General features: G+C 38.5%; 1 protein-coding gene across 1 annotated transcript in view; it reads left to right on the top strand.

Moving 5' to 3' along the window:
- LOC110155404 (ryanodine receptor 3-like) overlaps positions 1 to 27,999 on the top strand; it is a 150,488-nt gene that overhangs the window by 9,005 nt on the left and 113,484 nt on the right. Inside the window, exon 2 of the mRNA XM_055155013.1 lies at positions 26,698 to 26,817. Coding sequence (XP_055010988.1) covers positions 26,698 to 26,817 — 120 coding nt within the window. The remainder of the gene's footprint in view (positions 1 to 26,697; positions 26,818 to 27,999) is intronic.

The raw sequence follows: 27,999 nt of genomic DNA, 5'->3' as shown, positions 1-27,999 counted from the left end.
TTTGTGGAACAGCACAACAGTAAACAGCTGTCGAGATGGATGTAGACAAAGCCAGACATTCTGTGTTGGCAATGATTCCCAAAGTTGGGGATTTAAAGCCGGAACAAAGAGAATGTTTGGTAAATTTTATTTAGGGGAAAGACGTTATTGCCCTGATTCCTATGGGATTTGGGAAAAGCTTAATATACCAGTTAGCCCCATTAGTGGCGCATTACATACATTATGACCAAATAGCAGAAATTGGTTAAGTAAAAAAAAGTACCCGCTTACCATCGAGCGAACAAATCCTAATGCTGCATGGTCAGACGGTTTCTGCGAAGTGAGACCGGCTAATGAATCAGGCTAACAATGCTGTTCATCACAAACAGACCTGGAGTTGTGTTTTGTTTCATTCACACAATTAACACAGAAACTCTACATATTTAGGCTGAGTCCTTCTCTCAAACAGAAAACACTCTGTTCCACCTTCTGATGTCATATGGTAATACAAGAAGTGCTGAACTGTGTTTTAAACTCCATACACCTTCACCAAGCGAATCATTTTGATCATTTCAGTCCTGAAATTGCCAATCTCGAATGAATTAAATGTAAAAGGCAGATGTCAACTTGAAAACTACCACTTTATGACATCACAAGGTGGAATAGGATTATTTTGAGCTTTGGAGATGTAGAATTTTTTTTTTTAAGTTTTATTTATTTAAAAGGGACAGTGCATATTCATGAACACATATATATGTGGACAGACTAGTAAACCAAGATTCCTCAAACATGTGTGAATGAACCAAAACACAACTCCGGGTTTGTTTTTGAGGAGATAACAACATTATAACATGGCTTAAAGATCACAAGAATCCATTTTGTGTAATATAGGAAATGGTTTCATTGTTAAGAATTGTGTAACTGAAACTAAAATTGTGCTACCATCTCTTTTCATTTGCAAGATGAAGTTTGTTTGATTACAGTTTCACAGACCAATGCAGATTTTTGAACTCCTCCTTAAACTTGTCCTGGCTTGGAGCTCTGGTTTGTCAGGATTTAGACTTGGTTTGGTCCTGTTTTAGTTCTTGTCTAGATGTGGCTTAGTTCCATTTGTGTGCAAGTGTGAATGTATCTTTAAACAAATGTGTAGTATTTACTGATTCAATACGCCTGTCACACATAACAAATCTTGAAGTGCGATGCAAGATAAATTCTAATATTGAAACTACTTTATGCCACTGATTAAGATTAAAATAAAGCAAGATAATCCCCCTAAACCCTTTTAAATAGACAGTCATTAAAAAGCCTGAGCTGCAACAAATAAATAGCAGAATGAATCAATAATTAGTAATAAGAGTAATATACTCTATCCTTTACTGCTCAAATCTTTTTGCATTACAACTAAAATAACAAAAATTACCACTCACCTTTAGCAAACAATCAGATAAATATGTTGTTCCAGCTTTCATATTTTGAGCAGTAATTTGATATTGTAATTATTATGACAGGCCTCATAATATATCACTAACATGTTTTATTTAGGCACTTTGAAGCCTATAAAAGTTGCTTAGTGTTGTGTATGCTCCAATTGTACGGCCCACTTTTTTGCTCCTCAGCTTGTCCAATGTCCCAATACGTCCCAATTTCTAAAAACAATTACTGTACGCCCCAGTTTGGAACAACTTGTTTCCCACGTCCCCATTTTAAGAGGTACATAGGCTACTGTCTAATGCTAGATAACTAAATAGCTCGCATTAGGCCCAAGTTTTAAAGGTCTACTAACCTGCTTGTATCCATGTATTCAGTTATAGATGTTTTTATGGGCAAAAAATACCTTGAAAAACAAGGCAAGGCAATTTGTATAGCACAGTTCATACACAGAGTAATTCAAGGTGCTTTGCAAAATAAGACATACATTGAAATCACAATACAAACAAATCAAAACATGAATAGTCATTATAAAATTGAAAAAAGAGAGAGAGAGGCATTAAATGAGAGAGCAGAAGAGTGCGGAATGAAAAATGAAAACCTTTCAGTGATGTGCAGCTAAACAGAACAGTTTTTAGCCTGGATTTACACAGCGTCAAAGTACATGTCTGTCTCACATCTTTAGGACTTGTACACAAACAGAGCCGCTTTAAAGTCTATTCTCTGAGCCACAAGAGCCAGTGCAGAGGCCTGAGCACAGGACTTATTTGCACGTACTTCCTGGTTCGAGTCAGAGAGGCCAGTGAGCAGGTTGTTACAGGAGTCTAATCTACTGCAGACAAACACATGGATAAGTGTCTCCAAGTCTACTTTAAACAGTATACCTTTGATTTTTTCTATGTTTTTTAAATGGTAAAAGGCTACAGAGTGAAGCATTCTTAATGTGACGAAGCTCGCCTCAATAGATCTGATCTGTATCTTGGCCTGTTGGTGTCACCTGCTTGTCCACATTGAGAGTTTAATGCCATACTGTAGAACTTTTTAGGCAAAGCAATGCCCTTCCTATCAGGGGCATAAGCAGGTGGCAGATCCTCCATCAAAAGTTACATATTAGACCTTAGATTTTAGTCACATATTTTTTGTTGCAATACTCTAATAGCTTCCTTTTTTTTTGCTAATGATTATTCACAGTTTTAAACGATATCCTGTCCATATTATACATTAGTTTAGCTTGCACCATTTTGTCAAACATATACAAGAATAGGGCTGGGAATCACAGGGTCTTTCACCATTTGATACGATACTGGATACATGGATCATGATACAATATTATCACAATATAGAGATACATGTGATAATTGATATATATCACATTATATTCTACAATATACCTCTATTTTTAAGAACCAAATACATTTTAACAACAGTATTTCTTTATTAAACCAGTACTTGTGCAAACTTCATATGAGATACATCTATTTTAGTCATCAGCACAATCAATGTCAGTGTGTATATCATAAACAAGTTTCCTTCCACTAAATAAATAACAAAAAATGCTAAAATACACCAAAAAATATACACGATATATTCTGATATCAAGAAGCACCCCCACTCTGACTTAGCTTTCCCTCTACATACACATACAGCTTCCCTCCTTCTTTTTTGACTGTGTTATTTCTGCCTATGGAAAAGGTTGATTGTTATTCGTATCTTTACTGAGAAATCCACTGTATCTTCTCTGCAGCTTCCCACGTGCTCATGGTTTGATTCAGTGGATCAAAGCGAGCCTTTACAGGCCTCATGAATGGAGTCCAGGCCGAGTGCATGTTCCCTATTGTGTCTCCTGATAACCACATGGGACAGAATACAATGCACACCAATTATACTGCAGGTAGTACTACATGCACAGTCAGGAGAGTCAGCACAGGGCTATGGGCTTGTTGTACTTGCTGATAATAAGCTGCAGATTGCACATGGTGTGTTTTGTGGCTCATTATGTTTTTTTGTTTTTTTTATATTGAACCATTGTTATGATTTGGTTTGGTCAGTGTGTTGGTAAAAGTAATTCTACTTTTTAGTTTTAGTTCATTTTGTTTATTTAGTCCAGTTTTTTTGAGAAATCTGGTTTTAGAGTCCATTCAGGTTTGGTCTTCCAATAATTTATGTTATTAGGTTCTTTTTTCAGACCAAGAATTTGTTTTTATACCTAACTGCTCACTAGCGGTCTCTCTCAGAGTGGTCATGTGGTGTTGCTGTGACATGTCCGCTCAGCTGATTTAAACAGGTTTTGGTGCTGTTTTCCTACCGGTGAAGGCAGGACAACAGTGCCATCTGTAGTCCGACTTCCTCAGGACAGTATCCCAGGTGTGTGAGAGTAAAAAAGCCCCCTTGCTGGTTTATCGTCCCGTGGGCACGTTTCTGTATTTTGATTGCCTCATTAATCCAGTGACGGTGTTAGTTTTCCTAACACCGTCCCAGTTCACAATGTGCTTCTCTCTTTCTCCGGACACGTCACAGTAACATCATGTGACCACTCTGAATAAGAGCGCTAGTGAGCAGTCCAAACTGTCAGGTATGACAACAAACTCTTGGTCTGAAAAAAGAACCTAATAACATAAATCTGGTTTTAGAGATTGACCGATGGGTTAGAAGAAGGAGAAATCTGGATATTTTTGGGCTGATATGCAGTGCAGATTTTGATTAATTTCACCAAATTATGTCATTTAAATTTACCAAAAACCTACCCACCGCCATTTTTTTAAACCACAACCAGAGAACTGTGTAATCACATTTATGCAGTGTCCTCTTTGCACTGAGGTTCAAATAAAGCTTTATGCATATTGATTAGGCTGAAATTGTTGTCAATAAAAAAAGGCCTCTTCTGGAGATTTAAAGCTGATAAGCCAAGAAGTGCAAATATTGGCCAATCAGTATATCTGCCAATCGATATATCGGTCTATCTATAAAGTTTGTAATAATGGGAATATGGGGAATAACAGTGGAGATAATGATCTAAATCTAAATAATTATTAATTTGATAAATTTACAAAGTTGTGCTATTACTTTCCATGCTTTGTAAGTCATCACCTGAAAGTCATTTATTGCATGGTAACAGTAATTATATCATAATTATATACTCAGAAATGTATTAAGTCTTTATCTTTTCAATTCACTATACAAGTATTCTAAAAAAAATCCTCAATACATATTCAGTAAAGGAAATATTTTGAGTCTGATTGAGTTGGAAGCATTATTATTTGATGTTTTTGGACCAAACTAGAGTCAAAAAAGTCCTGCCTTGATGCTGGTCTGTGCTCCATTGAAATGCACCAAAAGAACACAAAGACACCAGTCTCTTGTTAATCGCTGTCCTTTTCAATATCTAACAGGGCCGTCACTGAATTTCATCTGCACTTGGCTTGCGGTTTCTTCTTGGCAGTTCATTTTGGCTGCCACGTGTTTCCGAATGGGCCTCTCTCCAAAGATTTGTGTCCTCATATTTGATATTGGATTTTGAGGAAATCTTGCGCAAAAATCAAAATGCATTTTTCATAATTCTGAACCTGATCCTTTCTGATGTTGTCCTTTAAAAGTTTGGAAATTTCTCTCTGGGGGTAGTTCTGTCAGTGCAAATCCTTTCAACATAAGAAGGTATTTGCATAGTTTTTGAGGAAGTTGTTGGCTGTGCTGTCAAATTTCCTCAGATTTAGTTCTACTTTCTCACTCATTGTAAGTGGTTTCTCCCAGTGCGACAGTTCTTTGCATCAATTATACCAGTGTTTACCCTGCACACAATCCACCTCTGCACACTTAAAGGGCCCATATTATGCTATATTCTGATCTGTATTATAATGATGTTTCCTCATCCAGAACAAACCTGGAGTTGTGTTTTGTTTCATTCACGCAAGTTTAACACATAAATCCTGCACCTGTCCCACCATATAATGTCATGTGATAATACGTAGATGATTTCAGCCCTGGATCTGCCAATCTCTACTCAACTAAAGATGAAAGGAGCTGTTAATTTGAAAACTACTGCTTTCATGACATCACATGGGTTACTCAAACATGTGTGAATGAAACAAAACACAACTCAAGGGCATAGGTTTGGTCTCATATGTTTTATGAATTCTTTCCAAGAACACACAGAGTCTGGGCAGGTCCAAAATAAGTGAGAGGTGGTTTCATTTTTCACTTCGCAAAATATTCAGTTTGTGATGAGATATTTGTGAGGTTATGTCCGTACATTTTCCCATGGAATATTGTCAGTAGAGTCCAGCTGCTCACAGAGCACGAATAGGGCTCCGTTTGGGAGGTGCACTTGTGGGGATAGTCGCTCTTTTTCCGTGGCAACTCATTAAAAGACAAGCTTAATTAAAGATGAAGGAAAGTAAGTTCCTTTTGAAAAGTTTTTCAAAGTTTGGTGTGCAGCGCCTTCATTCACGCCTGCTCAAGCCGCCATCTTCGGGGGCTGGCATTGTCCTGCTGCTTCCCAGTTTAGGCTCCTGGCTCCACTAATGACATCACTCTGTTGCAGCCAATGAAACAGCGGCAGGGGTAACTCTGTCGTCAAATCACTGACTACATCTCAGAACATCCAATAAACAAAATGTGAACTAAAACGTGTTCAATTAATACTTTTTAGTTTGGAAAAATATCAGAATAAATGTATATTTTTGTTTATTAAAATAAAATAAAAAATTGGTAGGGACTATTTTGTCCTCCCCAAATATTAGTTGTGACATGCCCCCACTGTCCCTATGCAATCCTACGCCCTTGACACAACTCCAGGTATGTTTTGAGGAGGTAACAACATTCTAACATGGCTAACAGCTCACAAGAGTCAATTTACCATAATACTGACTTCTAATTAGGTGTCCAAAAAGCCAAACATTTACATTTGGGCCTCAAGTGTTGCCGCACTGCTGCCCCTGCGTGGTTGCCACAGAAACAATGACACCCTGTGTGACGTTTCTGTTGTGTTAAGCGTAATTATGCCCAATGATCCATCTCTGCTCTGTGTCTTCAATAAGGCTTTTTAGAATCGTCTTAACGGCTGCATTCTGCTCCAGGAGAGGACAACCAACTTTGAGTTTTCAGGCCATCCCAAAATAAATGGTGATGATGTCTCTCCGTTGTGTGTCATCAAGCCATTTGCACCAGTTACCATAACACTTAGTACATCATCATCACAGGCCATAGATTTCTGGGGGTATTTAAAATGTATTTAGCTGTTTTATAGATTACATTAAGGATTCTTGATAGTGTTACAGAAAAAGATACCACTGTCTTTGGAAATGGCTGCTGTATGTTGATAGAAAATGTAAGAAGACAGAGATAGAATTTGATATTTGCATTAGTCAAACATGATCTCTTTAAATTGAGACATCATTAGCCTTCTATGTTACAATGGAATATCTAGTAGGTATCCAAGCTTTTGTGCACAGGAATATAACAGCAGTCTAAACCAAGTGAAGCAGGGATCACTGTTAAGGATGCACAATTCAGCTTTTTACATTCCGATACCTATTCTGATACCATAGCATACCATACCATTTTCCTTTTAACTATAATAACATAAGACAAAACTGATCTAAATGTGTCATGTATCTGTTATTTATACCTCAAGTAACTAGAGACCAGCTTTATGTAAATATATTGCATTGTAAATACTGTGAGAGTTTCCACGATCAGTAAATAGTCACTGTATTTGTCCAAGCAGGATATTGGATGAATGGATATGTGGACGCCGATATCCGATCTAGCAAGCAACCAGTTTTATGGTTAAGGGTCTAGATGATGACAGCAGGGGACTTTACAGGTCCGATCTATACTGAAACATGCAAGATTAGTTTAGGTCTTTCCTCTTAGTATTTGCATCAAAAGAAATATTTTAATAGAGTCTTCTTGCATAAGAAAGTGTACACTTTAAAAAGTACACATACTCAGCTTACTTCTGGGTGAACTTTTCTGAGCTTGTGTGGAGAGTTGGCTCTGTCTCTGTGCCCACAGGAGGGAGGAATATGGTGAATGTACTGGAACATTTCTTATTCTTTTCCCATGCAGCCTCAGAAACTCTGCTGCGCTGCCTCCAACTTTGAACAACTGAGGCGCTGACACTTCAAAAGTACCTCCCGGGGCTTTTAACGGCCTCTTTCTCAACTTTTTCAGATCATACCTAGTGCAAAATGCCCTACACGAAGCTGACGTACCCCTTGTGTGGGACATGGTTCTCTCTGTTTCTTTCTGCCTGTTGCTAAATTTGGACATGGAGTTTGTTTTCTGTGATGTGTTCCCCTGGAGGCTGTTGCACATTAGCATGCCTGTCACCGGTATACTGTAGATGATGTGATTTGTTGGCCTCACAGCGGGTGGTCCCCTGATCAGTGGCTCTCACACGGGGAAAAGGTCTCACTGCGGTCAGCTCTTAGAGGACACTGGATGTATTTATAACTCTGTGTCTGTGCATTTGGAGGAGAAGCAAAAGAATGCTCCTGAGATGTGTGCTTTTTTTGTATTATTAAAAAGTCAGATAGCTCAGATATAACAAGTAAGGTTGAGTGAACATTGTGAATTAGTTCTATTTAGTTACAGCAGCTATAAATTCAATGTTTACCATCAGCCAATTTGCTCTTTCTCCTTTTGTTTTCAACTGAGGAATTTGCCCGTCACAGACTTTATTTCAGTTTTCGTCAATTGTGCAAATACATCACATTTAAGCAACATTTACTCCTGGAATTAACCAGAATGTTGGTAGTTCAAGTCCCACTCTCTTATAATGTTTATATTTATGTGCTTGGGTGGGTGTGTGCTAACAGTGATTTTAAATGTCTTGGTTAAGCACTGTGGATTACACGCTAGATAACTATTGCGTCAAAAATACTGATGATGTTGTTGTGTTAGAGGAGCACAAGGGAGTTAATATTTAATAAACAAAAACATAAATTTATTCCGATATGTTTCCAAATTCAGTAGTATTAATTTAACACATTTTAGTTTACATTTTGTTTATTAGACATTCTGAGATGTATTCAGTGATATGATGACAGAGTTACCCCTGTCATTAGTGGAGCCAGGAGCCTAAACTGGGGAAGCAGCAGGACAGTGCCAGCACCTGAAGATGGCGGCTTGAGCAAGCAAGAGAGAAGACACTGCACCAAACTTTGAAAAACAAAAGGAACTTACTTGGCTTCATCTTCAATTAAACTTGCCTTATAATGAGTCGCTGCAGAAAAAGAGCGACTATCACCACAAGTGCACCTCCCAAATGGAGCCCTACTTGTGTACTGTTAGCAGTTGGACTCTATTGACAATATTCTATGAAAAATGTTTAGACATTACCTCACAAATATCTCATTACCAACAAGCAAATGGAAATCTGCGACAAACTTCTACATCACTGTTATCTGCTAAAGAATCATCTTAGAAGGGCAATCGACACAAACTGTACAATTTGCAAACTGAAAAATGAAACCACCTCTCACTTATTTTGGACCTGTGCAGACTCTGTTTGTTTTTGGAAAGAATTCATAAAATATATGGGGGAGGAGCCCTTGGAGGAGCACCTGTTTGTTGGTGGTCAGACAGACTGAGTGTACACATGTGAGACCTGTCTGTGTGGCTGATGTCTTCTGCAGAATCAAAAACAACTTGATTATCCCAGAGGGAAATTCATTTTGAGTCAGCGCAGCACCACGGTCTTTTGTCCTTGTGAATGGTCCATCAGTGTGTTTCTCTGAGGGCCAGCGTAGCAGCTACAGTAACGGGCAATTATCTTTAACCTGCTTCAAACTCAGAGTTGGATTAGTTCACATTCAACATTCAGAACAGTGGAATCATGAATATTTGATGGAATGCGTTTATAGAATGACATTGTTGTAACAGCACGTTTCATTTTTCGAATATGTTGATCTCACACAAAGATCAATAAAGAAGCACTCTCCTGGTTTATAATAGAATTTTCCCTTGAACAGTGGCATTACTAAAGCACCTGCAGTCCCCTATCCCCTCCCCTCCAGCTCACCCACCGCTGCTCCTGACCTGAAAGTAAAGCATCATTTCCATTCACTTGGGTCCCTGGGGTCTTTCTCTAGATAAATAAATAAACCTGTATTGGAGCTGCGAGCTGAGTCACAAGAAATGGCTTCTTCTTTTGGTTACAAATGCACTTGTTAGTTCTATTTCTCCTGGTGCCTCCTAAAAAAAAAGAAAAAAAAAAAAAGAAAAACACTTCTGTAGAGCTTCTTTTCCCCTTCAACCTGCCGCAGTGTAAATGAGAGAAACTGGGAGCTTGCTTGCTCTTGTGCCTTAGCATCCTCTGTGGTACGCTACATCTTATAGGGTAGTCAGGGGAACAATCTCACCCATGCAATTAAAAAAGTTCCACCAGAGACTCCCTTTGCACTAGCTTGGCCTTTGAATAGCCCCGGACAGTGGAAACCCAAAGTTGCTTACGTAGCCTTTAGCATTTATGGGAACTTACAGGCAACGCTGCAAGATATTGTACTTGTAGCGCCTTCTTCCAGACTTAATACCATGGAACTTGGCAACCGCTTTGATCTGCGTTCTCCTCACATAACCCAAAGCGGGCCAATCAAAATGCGTTTTCTTCTATGTTCACTTGGTGGTTTTAATGTGGCTGTTTTTCACTCTAACTTATCTGGCTGTCCACTGGTGAAGACGGATCGCCCCGGTACATATGGCAAACGGTGCTCACAGCTGTATAAAGAGATTGGATGGTGATTGGGTAATTAAACGGTAGACATTTTGGTGGGGAGCAGATGACACCCAGTAAGACGGCGATGGAGGAGAGGAGAAGATAGGGAGAGCTGTTGTCAGGAGGTTTGCGGCACATTTGGTTTTCAAGTCTATTACAGAACGGTGGATTTAATGGCGGAGATTCTGACACTGACCTGGTTTGACCTGGTTTTATAAGGATTTAATTTTCTATCAAAGTTGTCCCCGCTTGAACTGGATGAAATAACTAGCCCACACTGGTTGTTACATCAGGAATAAAAATGGAGAAGGCTGACCCACAGACAGTTTTTTATTGCACAAATAAAAAACTGGTGTATGAAATTCTTGAAGGTAAAACTGACTCTTTAAGCCACATTAGAATGGTGTTACCTCTTCAAAAACAGACCTGGAGTTGTGTTTTGATTCATTCATACATATTGGAGTAATCCTGCATTATTGGGCCCCATCTACACTAGTACGTATTTGGGTCATTTTCGTTGTGGATGAAGTGTTCGTCCACACTAATCCGATGGAAAACGGCTCCAGAGACGGAACGATCTGGTGCTGCCAGCTCCTATGAATTCATCTGAGTACAGATCTGATCCGGCACTGTGTGGACTCCTGAAAACACTGATACACTGATGTAGGTCTATTCCCCACAAAGTAATTCACTGCTAAAATGCTAAGACTGTAGATGTATAATGTCTGAAAAGTTTAATATGAACCATCTCCAACATGATAGAAGCATAGAACAGACTCATCATTAACAGAACACCCCTCTGTCACAGAAAGAACATTCATATTCCACTGAGTCATGTCTTTTAGTCTGACAGAAGCCAAACCACATCAGCGCACAATAGCAAGCTGTTTTTTGTGTGCTTAGTTTATGCAAATTAGCCATGTGGTTTTAAGTTTAGTCTCTGTAAAATATAATAAAAACAAATATGTGCAAAGCTGTGTGGATAGGGGAGGCTTGCGGACACAGAAACAACGTGTCTGGACGTAAATCGTTTCTGATATGGTGATACAGTGATTTGTTTCAGTGTAAACGTAACCTTAGTCTGTATACGGTACATCACCAATGCTCAAAATCCTCCATTCCAACTTGTGATGTCATGTAGTTTTCAAGTTAACAGCTACTATGTTTTTGAGGACACCACATTATAACATAGATCAGAAAGCTGCACAATATGGGTCCTGTTCTGTCCTCACTGACACATTAGCAGTTCCAGCTTGACAGCGAGCTAAACTCTGATTCATTGACGAGACAGATGTTGTAGTTTTCAGATTTAATGCTCATCTTTTGAATGCAGAGTGAAAACTGCAAGAGAAAATATAAAAGTACAATCAGCGATCTCTTAATATTTTCACATTACAGTACAGATATGTTGAGAGCTCAATAACCTGTAGTAAAGCAGTTAACATGAAAATAAATACATGAAAAATCACAAATTCAGACCTGTTTTTTATCATTAGCATATTATCTGAGGATGTGTGATACAAAGAAAATAACAGTTAACATAAATAACAGCAGACTATTATAAATAATAACAATCATTTTAAATTACAATTTCATTATTTAAGTAATTTATACACCCATAAAATTACCCAAATTAAATGTACAAATGTATACATACAGGAGTTGCTTCTGTAGGAGTTGCACTAAGTTTGATTTTTATCAGTGTGAGTCCGTTTTGTTTCCTCCTTGTTGCCTTGTTGCCACACCCCTTTTCCCGGGACAGCCCGACTTGGAACTCGGTGGCAGAAAAAGTAGACAGAGCAAGAATTCCGAATCAGAAGCCAAGACGGCTCCGCCCACTGAGACGTGTAAATATGAAGTGTTTTCATTGAGTTTGGACACTTTGTTTTAGTTTAAATGACATTTCAGTCACTCATATCACTGCAATATCTTACCACGCCCATATCACTGCCTATGGGTGTGGTAGTTGATGTAGTCCGAGTCCGACATGCAAAATAATAATAAACTTCAAGTTTGGACGTGACGTCAAATCCGAGGTCCAAGTGGGAGTCGGAAGATAATCAAACGCAGGGTCATCTCTCTCACGTATTTTCAAACTTCTGATTCCATGGACTGGTGTGAAGTACCAAAATAAAAGCATGGATTTCAAAATAAAACTATATGCATTAAAATTAAATCTTTTCTGAAAAGCAGAACAGGCCCTTTAAGGCATTTATTATTGCAGTTACAGGTACAGTTTTTAGTATTGGATTAAACCTACACTGAAACTCTTACTGTAAAGCTTTAACAAGAACTAATACACAAAATCATCATTCTCATTCTTGGTAGGATGGTCCAATATGGATTTTATTTTAAGTCCATATCCAATATTTGCTTTGCTCTTGTGTCAAATTAATATTCAGTATTTTATTGAGAAAACCAGCTTCTATTTACTGTTACAAAGTCACTTTTTCAACTCTTATGCTTCACTGCTCATCGCTACTGCACTACATTTGGCTTGAAATGTGTTTATTCAAGGACATTCTCTTTACTCTTATGATGAAGTGTAGCCTTCGTATTACTGCAAGTTACTAAAGATGACACATTTCTACTATCAAAACATAATCTTTTTTAAAAATTTCCTTCCTTTAAAAGTACAGTATGAGACTTTCTGGGGTGGCCTCTCACCTTTGGAAATAGAAAGTTAAAACGATACTTTCATAGAGATAGATCGATAGATACAGATACAGATACAGATACAGATACAGTTTTATGCCATACTGTAGAAGATCATAGCCAAGGAACAATATTTCCATCATAGACTGTATAAAACAGAGGAACGAATCTGGAATCGAGTTCCATATTAGGAATAGGAATTTATTAACAGGCAAAATAGCTAAGTAAAAACACCAGGATCATGTAAAGCGGGTTAATACGAAGATTTTAAGACCAAAATCACTGCAGCATTTACAGAGAGAGGGGCGACAATATTCAAATGTAAAGTCAACTGGAAACAGTTGACGGATGGAGCCGAAGTTGATGGAGCCGAAGATAAATATACAGTATATGAGCTCCGTGGAAACAAGCAGGAAGACCAAATACAAGTAAGGTTTGTGGAGATGCAAGCCTGCTCATCATATGGACACATGCATTTATGTTAGTCTTTTTTTTCTCGCTAAACCAATATTGGCATGAAATTGTGACATTATTTACACCATAGATCAGAACTAATCTCTACAGCACACATTGTGATCCAGTATGTTTTGGTGTTGTGCGTGTGCCAGTCCTGATACAGCTCCACATTTGGAGCCAGCCTCGGGCCACTCAAACCACAGAAGAACAGGCTCTGAAGCTGTCATCCCCAGCACCCTTCAGCAGCAGCATCGCCCCATTTTAATCGGTGTCAACACTCATTTACAGTGTCAGTCTGGCCCCTCTGTGTTTAATGATGTGCACTAGCCTTGTGTGGTGTAAGGCTCTTACATTTTTGGTCGTTTTCTCCTTGTTCTGGGGCTCCTTCCTTCTGTCTCCTCTGTTCGGCAGTTTGCCTCGAGATGAGCATTAACACAGCCATTTACACAGCAACACTTAGTCACAGGAACAACGCGGGCTGCTTCAGTCTGCACTCCTCTCAGGCTTTTTGAACTTTCTTTTTCCATTGCAAATAAAAAATGTTGGCGGATCTAACACTGTCTGTTTTCAAGTCTCATTTGGCAGTATTTTTCTGATACTGGACTAGTGTGGCTGGATAAACCATTCATATATGTAAAACTACCACCAGTGCAGAAATATCGTTTTATACATTTGTTAAAAAGATAACACTAGAATTGACAATCTCTAAAAAAAAAAACTCAAAAACTACCACTTCATGACATCTCAAGGTGTAACAGAGCATTTTGAGCTTTAGAGATGTAGACAAACTTATAATAAAGGTTTACTCAAACATGTGTGAATCAAACAAAACACAACTCCAGATATGTTTTTGAGGAGGTTACAATGTTCTAATGAGGCTTAAAGCTCACAAGAATAATTTTTGCTCAACGTAGAACCTTTAATAGACTATTTTTTAAAGCTAATTTGGCATTTAAAACAATATACAATTGACAATATACTGTCATGCAATCTGGGAAATTTCTATTGGGGGTTATGTATAGGGGTGGACTGGCAATCTCTGCATTCTGGAAAAGTCGAGAACGGCTATCCGGTCTACGGTCGGCCGTACTAACAGCAGAGGGCAGATAATATGATAATTTGCCCATTTGTCAAGCATAAATTGCATAGGCCTAAAGGCGACATAGAAGAGTGAGTTACTTGTTGGTTATTTGTTAAACAGAAAACATAAGAAGAAAGGTGGATGGGAAAAGGTTAAAACCAAAAAAGCTAAGTCACTTCAACAATCAGATGTAGTTTAGTCTTTTTTGGTCTCAGTCCGTCCCTGGTTATGTAAAAACAAACAACATGCAAACACAGAAATTAGTGCACACAATGTTCATTTACACAAGAAAAACTAATTGTTATTAGGGGAGTTACGATATCCAAGTCTCACGATACGATACTGTCATGGTATGAACCCCACAATACGATATTTATTGCGGGAAACCATATCTTTGGAAAGCTCACGATATGGTGGGGAGGCGCACAATTAGGAAAGTAACAATATCCAAATCTGTCGGTACGATATTTTCACGATATACATCTCATGGTACGAAATTTATAGCAATATTTGTGGAGGCTAACAAATATGATACTTTTTCATCTTAAAATGCCTTGACAAGACTTAATCCAAAGAGCGAAGACTTAAAAGTGCTTAGAACTGTTATTTCTTCATGTAGTCTGCACTGAAATGGAGCAAAGGATCATGGTCTGGTCTGTGTGCCCTCTATCTTATTTTTTTTTTAGCTATTACTGCACCATAACTCTTAATTTAAATAAAGAATCGTGTAATTCGATATATCACGATATTTTGGTTATTGTTACACCCATAATTTTTATTATAAATGTTTTAATAAGTGTTTACTCACTGTTTGGGTACCCCTTTGCTCGAGCTGCTGTGTTGTGTAACCTGTGTAGGACAGTGGAGGAGACTGCTGTGGTCAGGGTGTGATGTCTGGCCAGCTGTATTTTGCTCTGCAGTGGCCCAACTCCTGTATCAATCTCCCAGCAACAAAACACCCTTGTATGAGCCAGAGCCAGCCGGTGTGCGGGGGCTGACTGTGGGCCCCTGGTAATGGTGGACACTTATTACAGTACAGTGTCATACAGGGACGGAGGCTGGGGTCCACTGTAGGCAATCTCTCTCCGCTTTCTCTCCTCCTCACCCTCCCAGTGCTGGCTCCCGGGGGCCCGCTTCACTCGCTTGGATCAATTTGCTGTTGATTCACCAGATTCTTTGGCACAAGATCAAGCAGGAGCAAGACAGAGCAAATGTGACCTCAAAAACCAGAGCAGGAGAGAGAGAGAGAAAGAAAGAGAGGGGAGCACTGCAGAGGCTGGGAGAGAGGCTGGGAGAGAGGGGGACTTCAGACGGATTTGCCATGCTGCCTTTTTAAATGTCTGATTCTTTCTGTAAACATGTACGCCTGGTTTGTGTGGGGCAGTGTAAGTAAGGTCACTGTTGGTCAGACTGCATTGTCAGGATACTTGGAGAGCTTGGCTCAATTTTGGAAATAATATTGAACTGCGATTAGATTTGCGATTTATGTTTTATAATAGCATTCTTTTTTAACAGGTCCAGAAGAATTGACAAAAAGATTGAAATATGAATCGTCATGGATCACATTTCAGAACATGTTTGTACAGATCAGCTGTTTTTAAGAAGAATATTTTGTTATATAGTTTTATTCTTATATGTAGACTGACTAATAGGGATGTAACAATATCCAAATCTCTCGGTATGATATTATCACGATATGCATCTCACGGTAAGATATTTATTGTGATATTTTGAAGAGGCTGATACAATTGTAGATAGGACACTGCTTTTAAAATACCATGACAAGATTTTGGTGTGAATTATTTCTGTCATTATCCCAAGAATTCAAGTAAAAACATATTTTTTCATGTTGTTTACACTGAAATGAATCATGGGATATGTAGTTCCCAATGTTTATAAACGGTTGCTACTATAAAACCATGCATTTAAGCAAAGAAACTCATAATTCAATATATTGTGACAGCCCATGATATTATTGTGAGCCATTTGACGATATGGTATCATGATATTTCAGTTATTGTTACATTACATTACATTACATATTGTCCCTACTGACAAAAAATGCAGGATTACTCAAACATGTGTGAATGAAACGAAACAAAACTCCAGGTATGCTCACAAGAATCATTTTTTTTTGAATACTAGACCTTTAAACCAGACTCCTGTTATGTTACTGCAGTAGTGCTTGACCTTTCATTTCTCTTCCTTATTCAACACATTTCCAACTGCACTTCCCATAAGAGTCTAAATACATGTTGGTGAAGCCTTGCCTGGATGTAACGCAGTGAAAGTCCTAGCAATATGAGCCCAATGGGAGACATTGGAGCAACACATGAAATAGTGAAGCAATTCAATCTCCGGGCAAAGCGCAGACCTCAGAACATAAAAAGCACAAGTCATTTTACCTCTATATTGCTTTTGACTTGCCTTTAAAATATGTTGGGACTCCCATAGAGCAGACTGTTACCTCCAGGATGTAGTTAAGGATGTTGTGGGGAAGTGGCTTTGTGCATTGCAGTGATAGGATGAGCCTCTTACACTGAGCTGATGGCTTGTACCTCTCTGAATGCTGCCGACCTCTTCAGGGGAGTTCTGGGGAGCACTTATCTCAAATTGCCTTCTCCAAAGTGTTGGAACGCCAAGAACTATTTGCAATGTTTATGTTTGACAAAATATTTTTAAAGGGGCTGTATTACACTATTTAATTATCTATGTTATAATCTTGTTTCCTCATCAAAATCATATCTGGAGTTGTGTTTTGCTTCATTCACATATGTTTGACAAACAAATCCTGCATGTTTAAGCTGACTTCTTCTCTCAAACAGAAAAAAACTATGTTCTACCTTGTGATGTCATGTGGTAATACAGGGAGTGCTTCACTGTGTTTTTAAACTCCATACACCTTCAGTAGAATCATTTGGATGATTTGAGCCCTGGAAAGGTAGCTGTGAAGTTGAAAACTACCACTACATGACATCACAAGGTGGACCAGAACATTTTGAGCTTTGTGATGTACGCAGACTAATAATGATGGGTAACTCAAAACTAGGGATGCACAGATCCAGCTTTTTCTGTCCCGATACCGGATACCCAACATTAACCTATACCTGGCTGAAATTAAACTACACAATTTAGGTTGTGCCTTTATAGACAATGATGAACCATGAACCATGAATTAAGCCCCAGTTGAATAAAATTATTACCAGATTTAAAAAAGCTAAATTAAAAATATATTTTTAAATATTATATAATTTGTTGTAATTATGAATTTGTTATAATATTGTAAAATTATGTATTAAAGTCCTCCACAGTACAAAAGCTTCAGGACACAGTGGTAGAAGCATTAGGTGATGTTTTATCTCACTGTTTCTAAAGGCAGTTTTTGACTATATTTAAAGACAGGAGCCTGCAGAAGCACGTGGCTACTTCACAGACAGTAGGTAAACAAGTTAGCGCTTTTGGCTCTGCTCCTCCGATTTGTCCAAACTTTGTTTTTCACTTTGTTTTTCACTCTTAAGGCTCTGTGAAGACATCGCAGAGGTAAAACAAATACTAACTCTGTCATTATTAATGTTTTTAGTGGCTTTAGATCCTCTCAGTCTGGGTTTAGCAGGTTAGCTGCAGAATTAGCAGTGATAGCTGTGTGCAGCTCTTTACCACTGATCTATAATAAGAGTTTATTATTATGCTTCCATGCTCCTTAATGCTCTCTATCGGCCAATCGATTCACCCAATCCGATCCGTATCGGATTGGCACATCCCGACTGTAAACACAACTCCGTGCATGGTTTTGATGAGGTAACAATATTATAACATGGCTAAAAGTTCACAACAGCCAGGTTTACGTAATATAGGACCTTAAAACCTGTGGACTGCAGAGAAGAGGTTTACTGATTTATCATCTGATTACTTGATTTTGTGATGGACTTAAATGTAATCTGTATTCAAAGATGCAGGTGCACAAAGTGATAAGTGGTGGACGGTCCACCATCTACATGTTTACAGATATTGTAGATATTGTTGTTTTGCCTGAAATATTCCACATTGTGTCATTAAACCTATGTATCACCATGGAGAACCACTAGGCTAAGTTACAAGCCAGAACTGTGAAGAATGCATGTTATTAAAGATTAAATGTTCTTTGTTACGTGAAATTGACTCTTGTAATCTTCAAGCCATGTTAGAATGTTGTTAACTCACTAAAGACATACCTGGAGTCTTTAATGAGTTTGCGTGTTAAACGTGTGACTGAAACAAAACACGATTCCAGTTTTGTTTTTGACATTATAACAGATCAGAAAACAGCCTAATATGGGCCCTTTAATGTCATAATATGTAACTTTCCAATACTAGATATTAATGTTCATTTAGATCCATGTTTACCTTAGTTGACTTTGCTCGCACCGCTTAAGGTCAAGTGCCGTAACATTTTCAGATTCATAGCGCGTCACTTACTGCTTGAGTGAGATCTTCAGATTGCATATTACACCTGTCACCAAGCGAAAACTCTCCAATCACCAATGACATGGCTGCAAGAGAGCGTGTGATTGGCTGAAAGCACCAGGAAAACATCGCCCATAGTCGTGGTGACAGCTTGCTCATTGATATGCTCCACCATCACTCAGCGCCCCAGAGGATCATGGGATTTTACACTATTGTTATGGTGTGGAGCTCACTCTCTCACATGCGCTTTGGAATGCACAGTGGATCTGACAAATGCTTGAGGACACACCACAAAGAGCTGGTGAACATAAAAGAACTGATCATAGTAATTCTGAAGGTGCCTTTGACTTATCCTTTATATTGAGCTAACATAGTCCAAAAACTGTTTTCAAAAGTGTATTTAGTTTGGTAAGCTCATTGAGTAGTTTAGCTTTCAGCGTGGATGCTGTTTTGGGTTTAGGGATCACCAGTTCTCCAAGGCTCAAAATGCATTGTTTTGTATTTGGGGAGAATATTCAAAAATTCTGTTTGAAACAGAGCAACAAGAAGCACATTGTGTCATTTTTTACAGTTTTGAACATCTGGTTTCTGCAGTTTTCTGTGTCAGAGGAAATGAGTTATGCTGAATTATTGCTAAACAGACTATATTAGGACGGTTCAGAATGTCATCTCCTTCAACAGCATCAGACATTTTCTTAGTGGGTGGTTTGTTGGTTTGGTTTAAAGTTCTGTGGCCAAAACTGTGTGAATGTAGTAGAAAGTAAACAGTAAACTAGTAATGCAGAAAGTAAAACAATAAAAGTATTAGCGATGAACAATTACCTACGTCTTGGTCGATGGGTAGTTCCGTATAATGTAACATTTTCAAATATACTGTATCTTATTATATAACTAATTGTATTGATTTTATATTCAAGGACATGCATAATTTTTTATTTATTTATTTTTTTACAAAAGGGAAAAGTTCATTTGTGATTTTAACTACAACCTGTTTATGATATAACATGGCTGGTTCAATGTGCTATGTAACTTTTCTAGAGGGGGGTGCGCTATTTGCTTGTCTGAAATATTCTACAGCTCTTTTTACATACATCAATGTGTAGGCCTTGCCATTAATTATATTGATATCAGTATGAGCATACACTGCTTATCAACCATGGCAGCAAGAGGAATAAGGATGCACTGATCTAATACTGGTATCAGATAAGACTATTTCCCGGTCATAGTTGGCCCAGAAAGTCTCACATTGTTTACATTTTTTTTTGCAAAGCTGTTCTGTTGTAGCCTGATTCATCAGCGGGTTTCCACAAAGTGAAACCTTGCAGCATTAGGATTCGTTTGCTTGACTTTTTTATTTAACCAATCACTGCTATTTGGTTGTGACAAATGTAATGCACCAAATCCTGTTTGAAGAAAAGGAATAACGTCTTTCCTCTTGATAAAATTCACCAAACATTCTCTTTGTTCCAGCTTTAAATCCTCAATCTCGGGAAACGTTGCCAACACAGAATGTATGTCTTCATCTACATCCATCTCAACCGCTTTGTTTACTGTTACTGTTACAGTGACTGTTACCACAAAAGGGACCCAGACAGACTCTTGATGCTTTGACATCTTGGCTTCACAGCTCTTCTCTGATTGGCCGGTGTGCGGTCTATAACTTCCGAGTTTCTTGCAAACTGTCTATTGTATTCCGATGCCTGACCTAGTCGCTGGGGAGAAATGAAATTGAGTGAAAGCACTAGGTGACGTCACCCTGGCTAGTTCTGTAGTTACTTCAGTTAGATAAATAACACATTTGGGTCAATTTTGTCTTATTTTATTTTTGCTTCTATAAAATGAGTGCCATTTTCAGTCTCTGCGCTGTTATTGGTTGATACCAGGATCGACAGATGCTTAAAGCCATAGTGTCGAACTCAATATTGGAACTGAAAAAGCTGGAACATATATTCAATATTGCTATTGGCTGAAAAAAATCCATCAGACCATGGCTAAATGTTAACCAATACAGCCAGTCCAGATTTCACAGAGCTTTGGATGGCAGTGGGCATGCTCATTTTTCTTTAGAAAGCAGTGGCCTGTTGTGTGGAGATAAATATTGTGCACCAACAACAGCTGTGATAACTAACCCTCACCACGGAGACTCATCATTAATAAGAGCATCTGAACTCCCTGGACTTCTCTCTAATTGCTGCTTTTTAATTGCCGCTTGAAATGGATTATATGCAAACAAACATCTCCTTAATCCCCCAAAGCCTAGATGTTTAGATCAGATGTGTAAGCTGACCCGTCTCAAATAGAGGTATCCATCATGGTGCCTTCTCTCCCAGGCCTGCTCCCACCACTTAGAGCGCGAGTTTATGAATGATTGATAGCAGTGAGAGGGCGGGTGTCATGGTGGAGGAAGAGGAGGAGACTTCAGAAGAGGAAGGGCCCGCTCATGGACGCTCTATAGTCTGTTTGATTAAAGATAGATGGGGCATGTTGGCACCCTGACAGAAAGGCGAATACTGTGTGTTTATGTGTGGGTAGTGGTAGTGGTGGTGGTGGTGGGGGGGTATTGATATTGTCCTTATATGGCCTGAGTATAGCTGTCTGTCTGTATGGTACTCACGTTCTAGCACAGTGATGTACCCCAAGGCCTATTCATTTGAGTTCAATCCCCACTGTCTAGTTGCATTTTAATATTGATCATGTGAGCCCAGGCCTTGAACTAGTGCTCATAATAAACTTTTGAGTCCTCATAATTTATTTCTCACAAAGAGGTTTAGATTTTCTCTTGGATTGCTGCTGGATGTGGATGGTTTAGCAGTCAAAAATACAACTGTCCAACTGAAAAGCAGATAGACCTGATTTTACATCTATGAAAGTATCTAAATCTGCCTGACTACTCCATGGCACTCACAAAGCATTTGGCACATCACTGCTGTTCACTTGCATGGATTTATAGGCACATGCCCAGCTTTAAAACGGCTTTTTCAGACATGAAAGTCAGTCATGGGTGATGCGCCATAGCACTGCCAATCAGCTGTTATTCCAAGTATCGTAGTGACACACAAGGCTTTTTCTTATTTTTTTATTGTCCAAAAATGTTTTACAATATTAAAATGGACAGTGAGCAGCAAAACACTGCTTTTACAATTATGAGAGTGGGGATAAATGTGCTCACTTAAGAGAAAAGTTGAGCAATGCTGCTTTAATTTGATTTTTACATTTTTATCTGTAAAGCTTCGGGGAAGACGTGTGTTTGTGAATGCAGATTAATGTTGAACATGTTTTTAAAAAGCCAGAATCTAATTGAGAGAATCTGTAATAGCCTGGCTTATAGCATGCAACTAAATCAAGAATTGAAGTCAAAACTACAAGCCTTTAGTTCAGGTTTGATCACCACTTTCTTACACATGTGTTAATGGTGCATCGAATAAGCTTTGTATGTGTGTTTGGAATGGCTATGATATCGAATAAGTAAACCGATGACTTTTCCCATGACCTTTCTACTCACTTTTGTAACCTATGAACTGTACTTTTTAATACAAAAGGATAGTTGAAAGACATTATTAGGATGCCTGACTCTAAAAGTACTGCCTAATGTTGTTTCCTCATCAAAAACTTAATAGAAGTTGTGTTTTGTTTTATTAAGAGTTCTTATCTTAAACTGAAAACCACCTTGTGATATCATTTGGTAATACAGGAATTGCTCAATTATGATTTTAAACTCTACATCTTCATTAATAATTTGGATTATTTCAGTCCTGGAATTGCCAATCTCTACTAAACAAAAGGTAAAACTTCTGCTTACTGACATCACAAGGTGGAACAGATTATTTTGAGCTTTGGAGATATAAACAGACTACTAATAAAGGATTACTCAAACATATGTGAATTAAACAAAACAAAACAAGGTACATTTCTGAGGAGGTAACAGCATTATAACACTGAGCAATTCATTTTACGCAATAAAGGAGTGTTATTGCAATATCGACCCTTTGCATATGCCCTCGTTCTCACTTCTTTTATTGACAAACCCTTAAATGCAAAAAACACCCTTTCTTTTGTGAGCCTGGGAGTTTGACACAGCAGCATTGTACACACCCCGGGGCTTTTTCTTATTTGTCTGCAATGCGCCTAAACACGGCAAGAGTTACTGCGCCGTATCCCCCTGTAATGTGTTGGTGTCTTCTTTATGCGTCTCCCATGCATAGGGCCTGGGCTAATGGTCTGCTTTACTCTTACTACTAGCACGCTGCTCTCTGCTCTCAGCACAATCGCGTTCACATTAAATAATGCAGCTGGCCATTCTTGTACAGATCAGCCTATATCAGCACATTTCAGCTCTCTGCTACACTCAGGAAGAGCTCTGTCTGATTCATGGTTTACCAGCTACCAGCAAAACCAGCCATGCAGTATTGTTGTCATGTACTTTTCTATGTCATTTTTGAAGGTCCTATATTACATAAAATGGATTCTTGTAAGATTTAAGGCATGCTATAATCAGTGTTGGGAGTAACGCATTATTAAAGTAAGAAATTACTGTAATGCATTGCTTTTTGCTGTAACGCAGTAATAAGACATTACAGGAGAAAACAATGGTAATATTTTACTCGTTACAGTTACGTTGAGTCGTTACAGTTCCGAATGTAGGGACGGGCCCAGAGGTGCGCCCGCGTAGACCGTCGGGTAACCGCGAGCGAAAGGACCGCTGCAGAGCTCTGCACCCCATGGAGCTAATCGCAGATGATGCCCAATCACACTTTGCGGACCCCCTGCTCCATGGGCTCAGGGTTCTCTCAGGGGCGGTTTTAGATTCCAAGTCCTAGTCCAAGATTAGTTTGGTCCTAGTTTAGGCCTGGTTTAGTCCTGGTTTAGTCATGGTTTAGACCTGGTTTAGACCTGGTTTAGTCCTGGTTCAGTCCTGGTTCAGTCCTGGTTCAGTTTATAGGGCGCAAAAGTTCGGCATCTTCGCTCGCTGATTGTTATTTGACAGCAACAGTTATTTTGGTGAGAGTAACTTAAAGTGCTGCGATAGTCATGTAATGTTTTACATTTTAAATACAGTAATATTGTAATGTAACAAATTACTTTGAAATGACAGTAACAAGTAATAAAAAATAACACATTAGAGTTTTGAAGTAACTTGCCCAACAGTGGTTATAATGTTGTCACCTCCTCAAAAACATACTTGGAGGTGTATTTTGTTTCATTCACACATATTTGGGTAATCCTGTAATATTAATCTGCCTACAGTTGCAGCTCAAAGCGCATTGTTCCACCTTGTGATGTCATGAAGTGGTAGTTTTCAAGTTAACAGCTACCTTTTACCTTTTGTTTAGTTTAGATTGGCAATTCCAAGGCTAAGATGATCCAAATAATTCTACTGAAGGTGTGTGGACTTTGAAAACACTGGCGAACTGTATTGCCATGTGACATCACAAAGTGGAACAGGGTGTTCTGTTTTAGAGAAGAACTAAATACCTACAGTAAATGTGCAGGATTTGTGTGTTGAATGTGTGAATGAAACCAGAAAACTCTGTGTTTTGATGAGGAAACAACATTATAACATAGATCAGAAAATATCGTAACATGTGCCCTTTAATTTGAAAATAACTTCATCAATTTAAATCAATCACAAATGCAAAAATGCTATGGCTGGAGTTTCCATGTCTCATTATTAGGCACCAAAACACTCATTAGGACAGTTGTTCAGCTCAAATGTTGTGCCCTGTGATACACTACTTAAAATACAGACATGCATGGTTTGCTTATACTTATGCTTATTTGCTAATTTTAGAGTGTCTGCTGCATAATAGGCCAATTAATCTGTAGTAGATGAGAAAATAAATACTGATTAAAAATCAGCTCCTCTCATGCTCCTCCTCAAAGACATAATGTGATTCAGCCTCTGGGGAAATATTGCAATTTTTTTTATTGAAGATTTACTCTTGGACCAGAGCTGAACTTTCTATTTAAATCTTAGTATACCTGAAATTTGTGGAATAAATGCAATGATTAAAATACTGTATGTTAAAATCTACACTTTTCTCACTATCTTAACAGAAGTTATAGTATTTAATAGTAATAAAAGAAATGTGTACTTTGTATATAAAACACAGTTTGGTACTTTTTAGTAGTTAATATTTTATTCAATATAATCTTTGAATCGAGACTACTTAAAACTGTATAGCCTCAGTTGCTTGGTTTATAGCTATTTCCCATTAAACTAGAGTTCTTAACTGCACATTTTTCTTTTGATTTTCTATTTACTTAGTAAGGATTATAAACAGTCAAGTGTAATTTAGTGGTCAATTGGAGCAGCTGCATATTTGATTCAAAATACAGACCTTTTAAGCCTGGTGAATTCAACATTTTCCAAACCACATAAAGCCGTCCTAATGCTTCTGTATATCCACTAAGACATTTATTTTCTCCTCTGTTATTTCCTCTTAAATTGCGTGACGTTTCGATCAATTGGCGGTGCCTTTTTTGCGCGGCATAAGCCTGGTAAATAGCCTAAAGACGATTGGGTCGGCTCAGAGCAATCAGCCACAGAGAGACGCTGTGTTTTAGCGTCCTATTTAGCTGTGAAAAGCTCCCAATTAGCTCGGCCTAGACACTAAAGAGAACCCATGTAGGAGCTCTATATGCACTGTATCATAGGCTAAAATCTGTATGCACTCTAATCACATCATGGAGATCTGCCTCTTATGTAGACAAAAATCATGTCCAAGTGATGTAAATCATTTATTATCAGAGCAACAAAATGGTTTAAAGGTGCACTATGTATCTATTCTAGTTGAGGATCTGGTGGCATTGCTTAGCCTGGAAGGTTCTACAGTATTGCATTAAAACAGTGGTCTCCAACCTGTAGCTTGGGAGACACCCGTAGCTCTCCACCCCCTTCCAAGTAACTCGCAAAGGGATTTCGGAATAAAATCATTTTTGTTATTCAGCACAATGGTATAATTACATGCCTATTACCATTATAAATGTATCATTTTGAAGTTCAGCTTTATGTACTAGTAAATGAACAATGGTTTAGGTCATCGGTCTTCAACCTGTAGCTCCGGAGCCACCAGTAGCTCTCCACCTCCTCCCAAGTAGCTCACCAAAGAATTTCTGAATTATAAATTTTGTGCTGAATAACAAAAATTTGATGATTAGAATGACTATTAAAATTGTAAATGTAAAATTTTCATGCCTAAATTTACTTTCTGCACTAATAAATGGATGATGGTTTATGTTTATAGGCCTCTAACTGTTTGTATCTAAGGTTGTAGCTCTTATATTTATATTTTATACTTTTATATTTTGTTGCGACTGTTCAAATGAGTAGCTCTCTGGCGTTTTTGTTTTTTAAAGTAGCCTCACCGGAGGAAAAAGGTTGGAGACCCCTGCATTAAGCTAATCTGTTTTGTGTTAAGTTACATGTATAGTTGCTTTATAATACTTTGAAACACATGCGTTGTTTTTGCGAGGGGGGTTGCCTCTCCACAGATCTGACCTGTAGCTTGGCCTGGTGGAGTCATCTGCTTGTCTCCATGGAGGATTATAAATTTAAAGCCCCCACACATGACTGCTCCTCATTACTGTTTTGTCTATCCTGTCCTTGTTTTTTTAGTGTTACTTTATTGTGAAATGTCTTTGTGTTACCGTGAAAAGCATTATATAAAACCAATGTATGTAAAGCCTTACTGTGGAATTTTAACAGAGACAAGTAGGTGGCGGACCCTCTTCCAGAAAAAAGTTACATATGCTTAAGGTTAGAATCAGTCTCCAGGATAGAAATGTAAGTCAATGTAAAGTCTCCAAAATGCATGGGAGGCAAACATGTACATATATGGATGCATGTGTATGTGTCTGTGTATATGTGTGTGTGTCCGTGTGTGTCTGTGTGGTGAGTTCCCCAAAGTTCCCAGATTGAAGAGTGCTTTCTTTTGGACAGGATGATGAAGTGGTGCTCCAGTGCGTGGCCTGCATTCAGAAGGAGAACCGCAAGTTGTGCCTGGCCGCCGAGGGACTGGGCAACCGACTGTGCTACCTGGAGCCCACATCAGAGGCAAAGGTGCGTACACACACAGACAGACACAGAGAGGAACCCGCCGCTTTGATTTCTAACAGGCAGTACAAGCAGCGTGGGATGTCTCAGCTTCAAATGTCGATCCACATGACAGGTGCTTGTTTTGGCCAGCGAGTGTGTTGGCAAGCACGATATATACACCACAGAAAAGTAAATAAAAGGCTATATTGTAATACAGCAATCAGTGACACAAAATGGACTATTTATCTCATTATGGTATTGGCTTGTGCATTTTAGGCTATTAAAGAAGATGTGATAGAAATAGGGGTGGTTGATATGCCACTGCTATTATTGGGATAATGATAGCCAGGATTTATTTCTATCGGTGCTGGCAATATTCTGGATATATTAGGACAATATATTTTCTACTGTAGAAGAAGTAGAAGAGAGGTGTCTGTATGATTACATAGTCACCATAAAAGTATAATAAATTGTATTATATTTGGGAGTGGATATTTGGGTGGTGGGACTTAATACTCTATTGCAGCCATGGCAACCCACTTTTACACTCTGTTTTCCGATTCACTTGAGCTGCCAAGTCTAAAAAAACAGTCTAAAGTCTAAAATTACAGCAAAAACACATCCAGTTTTCTTTTACTTTCCGTTGATGCATCTGGGTCGATCCATTTTCCCCCAAACACAGTTACGTCAAACAGCAGCCACTTTGTGTCAGTGGATGTGCTTGCAAATGTTGTTTTTTGATAATATATTTTGTTCACCGTCAAGTTAGAGTTAGAACATTTTAACATTTGCTGTAATTACATCTGCTGATTATGAAATTAACTCACTCTCAATGGAAAATAAGCCCCGCGTGTGAGAATTTCTGGAGTCCCATTTGAGAATATACATTTTGTTATAAAAAGTTAATTTGTGAACATAGCTAGAACTTCATTTGGATTTGTGGTAATGATTTTTTTCAGACCAAGAATTTATTTTCATACCTGACAGTTTCGACTGCTCACTAGTGTTCTTTCTCAGAGTGGTCAGATGTTGTCGCTGTCTTCACCGGTAGGAAGACAGCACCAAAACCTTTATAAATCATCTGACCAGCAACACACACATGAACACTCTGAGGAAGAGCGCTAGTGAGCAGTCGAAAAGGTATGAAAACAAACTCTTGGTCTGAAAAAAGAACCTAATAACATGAAACTGTCCATATTAACTAAA

Source organism: Boleophthalmus pectinirostris, unplaced genomic scaffold (genome assembly GCF_026225935.1).
Source record: "Boleophthalmus pectinirostris isolate CB_2022bp ecotype Guang Dong unplaced genomic scaffold, ASM2622593v1 HiC_scaffold_10, whole genome shotgun sequence".
Taxonomy (NCBI): Eukaryota; Metazoa; Chordata; class Actinopteri; order Gobiiformes; family Gobiidae; genus Boleophthalmus; species Boleophthalmus pectinirostris.
This window is presented reverse-complemented; position numbering and strand designations above follow the sequence as displayed.